At 41.1% G+C, this 12,911-nt stretch overlaps 1 protein-coding gene across 3 annotated transcripts in view; it reads left to right on the top strand.

Annotated features, from left to right (window-relative positions):
• LOC134824090 (laminin-like protein epi-1) overlaps nt 1-11,622 on the top strand; it is a 106,118-nt gene extending 94,496 nt beyond the window's left edge. For all 3 annotated transcript variants that reach the window (XM_063835812.1, XM_063835803.1, XM_063835820.1), the window contains 15 exons: nt 154-286; nt 479-607; nt 811-953; nt 1,151-1,321; nt 1,441-1,511; nt 2,994-3,201; nt 3,887-3,992; nt 4,107-4,187; nt 5,849-5,909; nt 6,080-6,201; nt 6,368-6,536; nt 8,074-8,201; nt 9,543-9,674; nt 10,721-10,787; nt 11,152-11,622. In XM_063835812.1, coding sequence (XP_063691882.1) covers nt 154-286; nt 479-607; nt 811-953; nt 1,151-1,321; nt 1,441-1,511; nt 2,994-3,201; nt 3,887-3,992; nt 4,107-4,187; nt 5,849-5,909; nt 6,080-6,201; nt 6,368-6,536; nt 8,074-8,201; nt 9,543-9,674; nt 10,721-10,787; nt 11,152-11,267 — 1,837 coding nt within the window. In that variant the 3' untranslated portion in view covers nt 11,268-11,622. The remainder of the gene's footprint in view (nt 1-153; nt 287-478; nt 608-810; nt 954-1,150; nt 1,322-1,440; nt 1,512-2,993; nt 3,202-3,886; nt 3,993-4,106; nt 4,188-5,848; nt 5,910-6,079; nt 6,202-6,367; nt 6,537-8,073; nt 8,202-9,542; nt 9,675-10,720; nt 10,788-11,151) is intronic.
• Nucleotides 11,623-12,911: the final 1,289 nt, after the last annotated feature.

Raw genomic sequence — 12,911 nt, 5'->3', positions numbered from 1 at the left:
TGAAATTTGAGTACTGTTCTCAAGCAGGGAAGTGTATGATTTTAGGGATCGGTCTGAATATACTACTGCTAGAGTAACTATTACACAATAGCTATGTGCCTCCTTATGGCTCTTGCTCAAGCTAGGTCCGTTGTTAATCCTCTAACTGTTCAGCGTATTTGAGGAAGGTGGTATCACCCAAGTTCCCTTCACGGGGTGCATGAGCCCCAAGAGAATCAACAACGTGGTCCTGAGACAGAGCAACGTGGCCACGGCTAGGAACGTTAAGAACGGCTGCCCTGACAAGGTAATGGTTATTGGGGATCCCCGTAAATTCGGAACCGGTATATTGAAATTAGAGTGTTAGTTTAGTTATGCAAAGTTGAGCTTTCATTGAAAGGATAAACTTTAAATCACGAAAGCTCGGGAGAATTAAAAACATGGCAATGACCTTGTGTGACTAGTCCAGTGGTCTGAATTGAACATTGACTTCCCCTAGATGGTAAGAAGTCTGAGTTTGAAGAACGAGGGAGCAGTTAAACTATCCCACGCCGCAATGGGCCCCATATCCTTCGTCATGGCAACAGTTGCCAGGTCTGGGAATATCCTCTACATAGGAAACAGCGAGGTTTGATTTTTATAATCCTGGTGAAAATACATTTACTGTTTAGATGTCGTGTTTTTAACTTGTTTTTGCCCAATGTATATTTTGCCTCTTGGCTTTCCTAAATTTAGTATTGCACTAAAATCGTTTGAGCTGAATTAGAGTGTCCGTCTGTTACAGCTAAAAACAAATTTATGTGGAATGACTTGTAAATACTGCTTCCACAGAGCGATTATCTGTTAGTATCGGTTGAGGAGGGAAAACTTGCCATAAAGCTGGTTCTAAGCGGTACACCCTTCATCCTGAAAAGCAACGCTATGATCGATACCGGCTCAAAACGATTTATAAGGATTCTCATATCTACTGACAGGTTTGCAATCACTTTCCTTTGTGGAAAGCCAGATATAGTAGAGCTTCCAACTCTGGACTTTAAATTAATCAAATTTTGGACGGTGTCAGTAGGTCAGGAATCTAACTGGCTCTATTATATATCTATCATCTATGAAGCAGCACGTGTTCTAATCATTTCTAGAGTTGTATCAGTTTAACACTGCTCTCACCCGACAGTGTATCTCTGTTTGTGGACGATACCAAAGAAGCCGGTTCGATATTAGGAGAATCCCAGGTGTTCGAGGTGGATTCCGGTAAGGCATTGTATTTGGGTCTCTTGCCTGCGGAGCTGGGTATACGGGGATATGGCTACACTGGCTGTATCAGCGACCTCGTTATCAAGGACAAGTTTGTTTTATAATCTGGTTACTTAAACTTACTTAATTAGTTCACTTGAATAAACAAATTTATTTATCTTGTTTCATTTTGTAGAAAATATATGACATGATCTTATTTGATCCCAACAGGATCTTCAATTTCGCCTACGATGCTGTTGCGAAGACGAATGTTATATTTGATCGGTGCCGAACAATAAAAAGTAAGAAGCTGACCCATTTGTATTTTTTATTCTTCAGACCCAGTGGCATGCACTCTGTCACAATTAAGGTTCTCATTATCACTATTGTCACTTTATCAATAGCTCTGTAAAGTAAGTTTGATGCTTTTAGTCATGCACATTTTATCTACTATTAATGCTATTGTTATTTTAATCGTACTTCCCTATTGTCTCTCTGAAAGGGTTCCATGTGCTATCAAATCGCATCAGCGTCCTGACAAAGCAGGTTCGAGTTATTTGACACGTGCTATTCGCAATATTTCTAAGTAGCACGTGCAACGTGCAGGCTCTCTGATTGGCTATCCTCGCTCTAAGGTCCCCCCTATGAGAGGCCCTTGTGGCCCGAAAGTGCACTGTGGATGGTTGGAGTCGCTATCACGTGGCTCACTCTTTTGATGAATTTTGTAAGCTGCTGGCTACATCACGGTTACAATCTTTTCGCAAGTACCAGACAGCATGCACCCTAAATAATACGGTGCAGTGCTTTTCAAGGTGCAGGTGCAGTCCCAATTATAATAAACAGCGTGCTCGGAATCCAATCAGTAACATTCCTTCATTAACTATCTAGTCAGTATACCTGATTATACCTCACTTCACATCAAGTGTCCAGGTGGCTACAGTATAGCAATATTGGACATTGGTACACATGGCTGATTAGAAGCTACTTGAGGTCCCATTGTGGCACACACGAGCTAAGTGGCTCCTGGCCAGGCCCCCACATGCAGGCTGGCAGCTGCTGTCGACTCTGGGGGTCGGCCAGGCACATGTTTTGTCCCTGACAGTGACATATTTCGCATTGTTTGGGACCCCTCACCAATCAGCAATCTGTCGTGTGGAGTCTACTGACGTTGCCATAGCGACACACCTCCAGCAATCTGCATGTAAACAACAAACAGTCGTCAGCTCCGAATCGCCGATATTTAATTAATTAGAAACCCCAACCAGCTCTGAGTTGGCAGGAGTGCTGGCAAACAGCCAATCAGAGTTTAGAGCTCTGTAAACCGACCAATAAGCGCTCTGTTTAGTTTCACGTGGTAAGTCACGTGGTTGAGGGGTATTAGCCGGTCTCACGAGAAGAAGCAATGCAATCGTTAATCAAACTTTATGTGTTGCTAAGCCAACAAATATTCCTCCTTTCTCACGATAAATATCTCTAAAGTTTATATTCTGTATTGAGAAGTCGGTATTATAGACCGTGCTCGAAATGGCTTCAGCTATATTATATCAGCTATACTTCAGCTATATATCAGCATCACAGCCAAACAGTACGGCTTACAGTACCATGAATCAGAGTCTAATACCAGCCCCTAACAAGTAACAATCACTAGCTTTTGCACGGACTGGATGAGAGTCCGAAGTGGCATATCCTACGAAGGTTCTGCACCTTCATACCAATGGAGCTGTGTAAGCACTGAAAACTAAAGGAATGCCAAATACCTGGTACTAAACCTCCCTTCCCTACAGGCCTGGCAGCAGACGGACCCACGGACATGCCCGTCACAGCCGGAGCCTCTACCATGACCCCTGAGTTCGAGATAGCCAACCTGGAGTCGTTGAAGTGCGTCAGTTACCAGACTAACACAGCTCCTGATAGTTTCCTGGTATCTTCAGAGGGTGGCGTCATGAACTTCCTCAAGATTGACAACATCAGGAGCAACTCTATCTACATCAGGTAGGAGTTGGCTATATTTTAGAATTTAGACTGATCCTAGGGTAAGGATTATTTGTAATTATTTATAGCTTATCGAGTATCCAAAATGGCACTTTAGTGTTGTCGGACGAATCTTTTAATTACAAAGTTGGTTTAAATTTAGCATCTTTATTTATCATGTATGAATCATAGGGTCATGATCTATTTCGATACTTCGCGACCTTAATAAAAATGCCTACCTTTAAACGGGGATTTAAATTTAAAGCGGGCGGGAACATTGTACTTGTAGCTCTTGCTGCATGACAGTGCATGACAGTATAGGACCACCATCTCTCAAAAAACCGTTGTACTTTACATGCAAGATCTGCCCGCCCTACAGCTCCTTGTCTCATGTACAAACTTCCTAGATAGTGCGGGGAGTTGAGATGCGTTGCAAGTGACCAGTGCACGTGATATCTTGCACAAGTGCAGGTCGTCTAATGTGCGTGCTTGTTACTTGACTGTCATTCAGTCAGCACTGCTTTCCCACTGCTTTCCCACTGTATAAGTGTATACCAGAATTATGGCAAGATTCTGATATCAAATCTTATCAATTCTACTATAAAAACCAACCGCAAAAGATGGCACCGACTACTGATTTTAAAATATCGAAATGTGTTCAATAACGAAATTAATCCACCTCTTAAGACTGATTTAAGTTACCCAGGTTCGTGCTGGAATTCTCCGTGTCAACAGTTTCCAGCTCTGGTGTCCTGTTCTTCGCCCGCAGTGCTAACGGAAAGGAAATCATTCTCAAGTTCAACGACGAAAAGGTTCGCTGAAAAGTGAAAACCACATTTAAAATTAAATGCTAGCTACTTACATTATCTTTCCTTTTAGAATGACGGTTTGTCCCTAAATCTGCTCACTTTTCCAACCACTTTCAGGTAACTCTGTCTATCACTATGGGAGGTAAACCTATGGAGTTGACATGGGAGGGCAGCATCAACGATGGGGTTCCACATAGGGTGAGTCCTAATTGTCTCCCTGTTTAGGATCTTAACATTTAGGGATGAATATATTAAGGCCACAATAGTTTCACCCATACCACTGAGAAATTAGACATTATACTGTTATTACTGCAATCAAGAGGTCCACATATCATACATTTGTCTATAGTGACACTTTGGTGCGAACTTATCCGGGGTTTGCTGCTATCTCCACCAGTCCCCAATGTGTCACTCGTGTGTAATAATTTTGAAACAGGAATAATCGTGATATCCTTAATATCACCGATAAGATGAGTCACCATTTAAATGAAACTTTGGCGCGCAAATGAAACCCCAATTTTCCACTCACCCTGTCTGATGTCTCGGTCATTGCTCGTTCATCTGAAAGGTATCTGCCATAATATGACAGACGAGTGACACTATGGGGAGCATATTTAGGAGAAGAGCAAACCGAGGTGTCAACTTGAGACGAATGTTTTATCAGTTCAATATGCACTCACCAATATTATAGTTTCTCTTCCCTTTTTACGTCCTGAGTGACAGTTAGGGGCTACTGACGTTTCGGGGGGGGGGGGGGGGGGGGGGGGCAACGAATAGCGTGGTGAGTCACGAGACGCCATTCGTTGACTGAGTCTCATTGTTTCTTTTTATTCATTACTGTTCTAATCTTATACAAGAAGAAATTAATTGGGTCAGGAAACCCATTAAAGGGTTAATTCTCTGTGGTTTAAGTAAACAGGTCTCTCCGGGTTTCCGTTTCTATCTGCATATGCATGAGTCTCTGTAAATGGGGACTACCTTTTTGTCCTAAAGAGCATCACTGCCCACTAACTTAATTGTATTGAAATTTGACCAGTCCTAATTGACATTAATGAGGGTTGCATCTGTGAGCTGAACAATAATTTCAGTCTTCTAAGATGCAGTTGGGTTAATGCTGTGTGCCACTTACCTCGAATTATACAGTGATTAGTACCTGACTCATCCCGCTAATGACACCGGCACAAAGGTCAATCTCCAGGCGTACAGTGGTTCTGTGTCTAAATTGTCGGTGCAAGATAGCTACAGATGCTCGTTAAGTGAAGGGCATGCTCGGTAACAAGCTCATGCACTACTCCACGCAGTTATTCGAATGCTGTTTAATTGCCCGTGCCGGGTTATAATCAGGCCCCTTGTTACTTGATACGCTACTATCGTGCATTAAATTAGGGTCCACGTGCGCTGTGGGTACTTACTTGCCGCGCGGCAGATCCTTGCTATTTAGCATTAGTATCAGCTACTATTCGCTCGCTCACCCACCAGTAGCAGCGCGTCAGACTTGGCAGTTTCACGAGATGTTAATAATACTGACAATTACTGGTGAAGGTGGTTCACACCTTCAAACAAGGGGGTCTCAATCAGACCGTAGGAATTAGGATCTGGGACCCATGTTGGCGTGGTGCTCATTGAATTGAAACCAGTTTCACGAGCATTCGTCACACCAGATAGGGCAGATTATAGTTTCAATACCACGTGCCAATATTCCCACTCGGCGATAATATGACTTACTTGATTCCTTACAATCTTGAACCTACCTACTAGGTAAATACTGTACAGTAAAGTTATTTTGTACCGACTCCAATTCTGATAATTATAATCCTCAGCATTGAGCATGTCAATTATTAAACTCTTATTTATTTCAGGTTAAATTTTCCAGAATAGCTTACAACGTTGAGTTGATAGTGGACAAATCTAAGGACAGCGGTGAGAATTTTGAAACGTCATAACTGAGCAATATTTGCCCAATTTGGTGATGAATCGACAGAATAAAGCTAAACTTTGAGACACAAATGTTTGATAAGCGGCAAATCTAAATTGTAAGACAGATTTCACTGTAAGGATTTGGTCAATGATTTGAATGGTATTTGTTGCAGGCGTGATGGAACGGTCAGGCAGGACCTCGCACGGGTTTGCTCTGGTGAGTGAAGACGAGCTAGACTCGTGCAGTAACGGTATCTGCATCGGAGGAGCACCTCCCTCAGTAAACCAGGACGAGGTACGGTAACAAAACTTCCTGGAATGCAGCCGGGGATATCCGGTCAAATACCAGTCCTTATTACAGCTGTCTTAAATAATTTGTTCGCTCCTAAGGTTTCGTTTAGTCTTGAATTCCTACCGTCTTCACTTCCCTTCAATTCCTAATATAGTTGTTCTATCCTCAGAGTCTCGGGTTCAACATGGAGTTTGTGGGATGTATCAGTGGTATTATGCTAGACAGGACTACCTACGACAGTTCCACCATCACGACTGTGGGGAATGTACCGCAGTGTACGGAGGGAGGGGCCATGTCCTCAGCTCACTTCTTTAACGGCGACTCTTCCCTCATTCCTGGTGAGAAAGAGAGTGATATGAGGGATAAACTCGACTGTTATGCTTTCTATACATTGAGTTATTAGTAATATTGAGCTGCAGTTGATAGACAAATTTACCTCTTATTTAAATTACTCTCACCACCGAATTACCCTCACCCCCCCCCCCCCCTCCCCCCTCACGAGCCACGCCCCCTATTTACCTTTAATCTTTAAGGGTTAACAACCGGTAAATGTGTTCCTCACAAGTAGTACCTGATTGTCTGACTTCGTTAAATTTGAAATTTTTACCCTCCTTTCGACCAATAACTTTCTAACGATAAGGTAGAACTAAAAACTAGAAAGCTATTGGTGCCTGATTGTCTGACTTCATTAAATTGATGCCCGATTGTCTGAGTTCATTAAATTGGTACCTTATTATCTGACCTTGTTAAATGTTAAATGTTCTACCCACTTTTCGACCAATAGTTTTCCAGCGATAAGCACGGGACCCGGGTGCGCTTCGTTAAAACGGCCAGTTAAAAATACCAGTTTGTTAAATTACCAATGACGTTAAACTGATTAAGTGATGGTGTTGATGAAGCGGATCAGAGGTGAAAGTGACAGTACAACAACCGCTCCGTAATATTCCACATCAGACTCTAAGTCTACCACCTAGTGCACCCTTTTATAACAGCGTGAAGTGGAGACCCTGTTGAACGAACTCCGGGAAGCCTTGTAGTATAGTTGCAGCTAAACCTATAACATGTGTCAACAATAAGCGATACACGTGCCCATTCTTAACAGACTTTCCATACCTTTACGTCCTTGCAACATATGATATTTTTGTATTCACCTGATAGGATACCGACTCTATAAATAGCCGGCCAGTACTCGATTATACAGCCCTGAGCTGAGAGCATGTTGGCGGGGGCTTCTTTTAAAAGCTTAAACAGCAGTGCCAATATTCAGGTTGAGCCTTGAGGTACCCCTTTAAAAACACTCATTTGTTCCTATGTCTCATGTTGGAACTAGACTTTTCAGAAATATTTTAACATATCATGTTATAACTATGCATGATGCAATTGTCATAACAAAATGTTTATCAGAATGTAGGCTGCCGGTGGGAGAAATAAAAGTTAATTAACATATCCACGTGTTTACCCTAACAAAGAAGTTTAGGCCTTTAACTTCAACAGAGCCAGAGCTAAAAACACGAACGCACGCGAGAGTACTCATTTTATATCTGTACTATTGGCAGTTCCTCTTTGACAGCCACATATCCTATTTATTTCTTTAGACTTCACGCGCAGTGCTCAATTAGCCGTCTGTCTATGGAATACTATAACAAACACATAGAGGAGATTTAGCATACATTCGGCATACAACAAACACATTGTATCATGGATTTCCAGAGGAAAAATTTGAAACTAGTCACACGTCGGACTTCTACCCGACACATTCTCCTGGAGCCTTACCCTTTTTCTGACCCCCTAAACTATTGACCCCTTTTCTGACCCCCTATCATACAATTATCACACATCTTACCGCAGCTGTAACCAAATTGAACCATTTTTCAGATGTGGATATATCTACTGATACGATGCTGTTGCTGACCTTCAAATCAAGTCGCCAAACTGGCACCCTGATGACACTGCTGGACTCACAGGATAGCGTGGTACTCCAAATCTCTCTTGACAACTACAGGGTGAGTTTGTTTGTTTGTTTGTTTGTACGTGATTCTGTTTGATTTCTCGAAATAGCCCTTGTCAGGTTGTTCAACTATGCGCTATCACCTGTTTGATGTTTCAACATAATCGTCGTCATGCATATTCAATATCCATATAACTTTTATTTTTAAAGACTGCACTCTGCAGCACGCCCTAAATTATGAATTTCATATATTGTACCACAATGTTATGTCGCAATGTTTGAGGGTAGATATGTGTTTACAAACATGTTTATAAATATTAAGGACTTGTTCCGCGACCCTTGTACCCCTGTTCCTGTATTCCAGGGCCACCTGGCCACAATATTCTTCAGTTTAACCTAGTTTAACCCTGTGATTTGCTGAAGAAACTCGGCAACGATCTAATTCACGGGAAATAATAGTAGCCCCAGGCAAACCATCTCATTAAACTCGTTTACACTTCAAAAGGTAGCCCTGAATATTTGCGTTAATCTGTTAATTTCCTCATTAACAAGTCCTGGTCGACAAAAGATAACACAATCAAGGTAGTGAGGTACAACCACCTGCTTTTATCTAAAACGATGCAGATTTAGAGCAGCCCTCTTTTAAACCGTGGCCATCTGGTTCTCGGTCGCTGGACCTGGTCCAACGTCTTGCACGTTATTGGCTCCTATCCGACAAACATTAGACAGTAAATAACAGTTTTAAATCTGTTAATGCAGCCTATGTGCGTTTTTAAATGACCATTTTGAACGGGGGATAGCGGCGGAGAAACCCATTGGTCACTTTTAAGTTCTCTTATTCACAACATCAATTGACGGATATGGGTTCGAGTACAACCTTTTGGAGAAAGGTTTCTGGTTTGTACATGGACTTAGTAGATACAGAAGACAATGTGAAGCCAGATGCTCGGTAGGTTATTTTCTAAATGTGCTGAAAGATCTAGCACCGGTACGGTTTTCTACCATTAACAGGTTTACTCTTGGTAAATAAGTTTAAAACTTATTTGCCGCCAAAAAGTGTTCTTTTTAAATTCATTTTCGCGCTAAAATCGTGGGTTTAAACTTTCCCAATTTTGTTTTGGCGCCAATATTATACCTATTCCCACGAATTGAAAAGCGTTTATGATTATTATCAGGTTATCTTCATTGGAAAATATCGTCACTTTGTAGACACCACCCCATTGAACTCATGACAGGGAAGAAATCCCAACAAAACCCTCCAGTTTTCCTCTTTACCTAGTAATTTTTGACACATCGGCTCCTTAAAGATAAGCTATGGAAGTACGGATGACAGGTCTTTTTATTTTTGAATCTTGATAAGGTCCCCGGTTGACACATAACGACCACTCCATTTCAGATGCTGATAAGTGCTGGTGGTGGGGAGCCGGAGGAACTGTTCCCGGTGGAGGGTGCTACTTCGTTCTACTTCTGTGATGGAGCCCCACATCACCTTACTGTGATGCTTAACTCGGGCTCTGCTTCTGTGACGGTAAGTTTTATCATGTGTAGCTATCTTCACACTTTCACAGCGCTAAGTAGTTTATCAATTTTAGTTGCTACTTCTAAGGTTTGATCCCTTGAGATAAGAGAGATACTTTTGATAAAAACAAGCGATGTTAATTAACTTGGATCTGGTGGAGGTCATGGTTCTTCGCACCCCCTCACCATGTCCTGGGACCAGGGCCATTATCGAGGTATAATCATTAGATTTACAAGCTGTGTTGAGGCCCACATCTCCCTGTAAACAAGATTAGAAACCTCGTAATATCGGAGGACAATCGAATTTTGGTGGATATACAACTCGGTTACCGATAGAAACTCAATGTGGAATACTGAGGTCTGACGTGTTATGATATTACCGTCGACGTAGCAAATTACTGTCGACATTTTACCAGATTTACGAGATCACGAGAGCACGAGATCGCATTTTAAGAGACATTCTATGTGGATCTACTCAATACTCGCACGAATTATCTCAATATATGGCATTTTACTCTGTGGAAATGTTATAATAGTCAGACAGCGTGAAATTCATGCCTGTTTTCCAAGAAACAAATAGATCCTTGTTTACTTCCTGTTCAAATGTGACGATTGACAGTGAATTTGAAAGTACTATAAAAACTCCAGAACAAGTACTTTGTTTTTGTCATGAGTCATACGATGAACAGCTGGTCTGATGTGTACAATATGTTTTCAACTAGCTGGTCTGACAGTCTATTGGTATTTTAAACTTTTAAAATGCAACAATACTAGAACTCCCGCCACAGAATTCAAAGCATCGGCAATTTATAGGCGTTAGTATTCATCAAACATTCAAAGTAATGTCTAATATTGTTGAATAGACCTCATTAGTGATTCTAACTTGGTTTTTAAAAAAATTTCTCATTGGTCTATTTCTATAAAATATCTAAAATGCGATTTAAAATTTCAGTAAATATCAGGTTCATGCAGTCTACTTGTTATACCAGTAAATTTACCAGTAAATTTACCAGTGACTTTACCAGTAATACTTAATAGTACATATTCCCTCTTCAGGTGGATGACAATGAAAGTGAAGTAACGGTGAAGTTGACAAGCGATCCAGTCTCTCTTCGACTTGGAGGTGATATGAGTTATAGTGAGGGAGACAGTGAGAAGTATAGTGAGTAGTGTGCTGAGTGTAGTGTGACTAACATGAGTTATGAGTGTAGTGTGACTAACATGAGTGTAGTGTGAATGAAGTATCTGAATAGTGAGTATGAACATGAAGTTCACCGGTAATTTAGAGTGAGTTTTAGTGAAGCATATTTTATTTACCCAGTTTCTGGGGGGAATGATCAACACATACTCTGAAGCCTGGATTCCTGTACTAATGAGTTCTGTGTTGTTAGAAAGTTAATTGTTAAAATAATATATTATACAGAATAATGAAATGCGTTCAGCTTAATACAACAAGCTGCACTTGTTAAACTGCTGCTTTCTTTCAGATCAATTCCTGGGATGTTTAGAAGATCCTATCCTAAACGGGATCCCAGTCTCCCTCACGAACCCTCGAGTAAATTCCGGGGTGCGACTCGAGTCTTGCCCCAATGTTACATTCTAGGATGATCACGAAAGGCGTACAATGAATACGGACAATGAATACGAACAATGAATATGGACAACAAATATGGACAACGAATATGAACAATAGAAATTGCAATCTATAGGTTAAGTTTTAACGGAAAAGAAACGTTATTACTGTAGTGAAAGTTTAATTTTTTGTGAGTTTGTAAATCTTTTCAACAGACTATGTATCGTTGTTGACTGTACACAAGCATTTGTACTTAGTGGATGTTTTTTACTTTTAGGTTTAACATTATGTCTACTTTTGTTTACACAATTTCAGGACATATTTGTTTTTGAGATAATTATTTTTATACCCGGAATGAACATACTAATTTATTGATTTTTATGCAGGTTTATAATAATCAACAGAGCTTTTGTATAAAATATTTATCATTGATTGTAAATTATCAGTATCATAATATCTTATACGATCTTGATTATATTCCGAATTTCTGTTGTGAAACTCCGCTACTCAAATTTACAACAAGAGGGTGCAAATTTTAATACCGACGCGAGATCTTTAATCCTCATTATCTCCGTCTACTGCGAACTGTTTCCAAGTGACACAAAGCAGCTTATTCGTCAAGATGGAGGCAAATCTAGCGTGTACTTGCTAAGTGTGCATTGAAATGGCTCGGCTTTTCAGGACGATGTTGCCTCCAACTTCGTATTGAGGAACTCAAAAGTAGAAGTTCACGTGCACTAAATGTTCCTACTAAGTCTGGGTTTTAAAATGATTAACCAGCTAATCCTGCTGGGAGTGCTGTAGTTTTCTAACATGATCTGGCATCTCACTTCAGTGAATGGTTCGCTGACTTCATAGACCAGACTAAGTACTGAGTTGGAGGTTATTGTTAGAGAAGTGCTTGCATTGTGCACCCCAGCAGTTTATCATTATGTCCCTTTAACGAACTTGCCGGCCTCGACTTCTCTATTATCTGAGCACAATACTGTCCTGCCCCATCAATCATCGTTTACTCTCGACAGACAATTGCACGGTCAAATGTAACGCTTCGCTTATAGCACCAGAGTCAATCACAATTCTCGATATATTTGAATGGGCCAATATAATCGTTTCATCGACGGCACGTGACATGGCGTTGAAAGCACGTGCAGGTGACAGCTAACCAATCATAATTCTGCTCTCACAACAACCAACCAATCAGCAACCAGTCCTCATATCACGTGACATGCATTTCAAGTGCATCTCCCCCCGCAGTGCATGTTTAACTCGCATATTCAAATATTCCCGCCAACTTGTAAAGCAGCTGTGTGGCAGTGATGGTAACCACCACTGTACCCCACGTGATTCCCCTCATCAGGATTATATTTGCATTGATTTCAAACGTGTGCCACCTATTTAAACAAAAGCATCAACACACACCTCTCACACCAATAAAATTATTAACATTAAGGTCCTTGATCGTGTATTGTTGAACCCAATTGGAGATAAAAGAAATTTAAGAACAATGATATACCAGAGTTCGGACGTGTGCCTGGAAAGAGTTGGATGGCTGATGATTGGCCAGCCAAGCCCTCATTCCGACAGTTCAAACGGCCACTTGTGCAGAAACAAATGATTTCTCAGGTGCGTGCCATCTCAGTAGCCCCTATTTCAAGCTTGGTTGCGAAATTTTTT

Source organism: Bolinopsis microptera, chromosome 1 (assembly GCF_026151205.1).
Source record: "Bolinopsis microptera isolate Bmic1 chromosome 1, MBARI_Bmic_1.0, whole genome shotgun sequence".
NCBI classification, from domain to species: Eukaryota; Metazoa; Ctenophora; class Tentaculata; order Lobata; family Bolinopsidae; genus Bolinopsis; species Bolinopsis microptera.
Note: the sequence above shows the minus strand (reverse complement) of the source record. Positions and strands in the feature narration are given on the sequence as shown.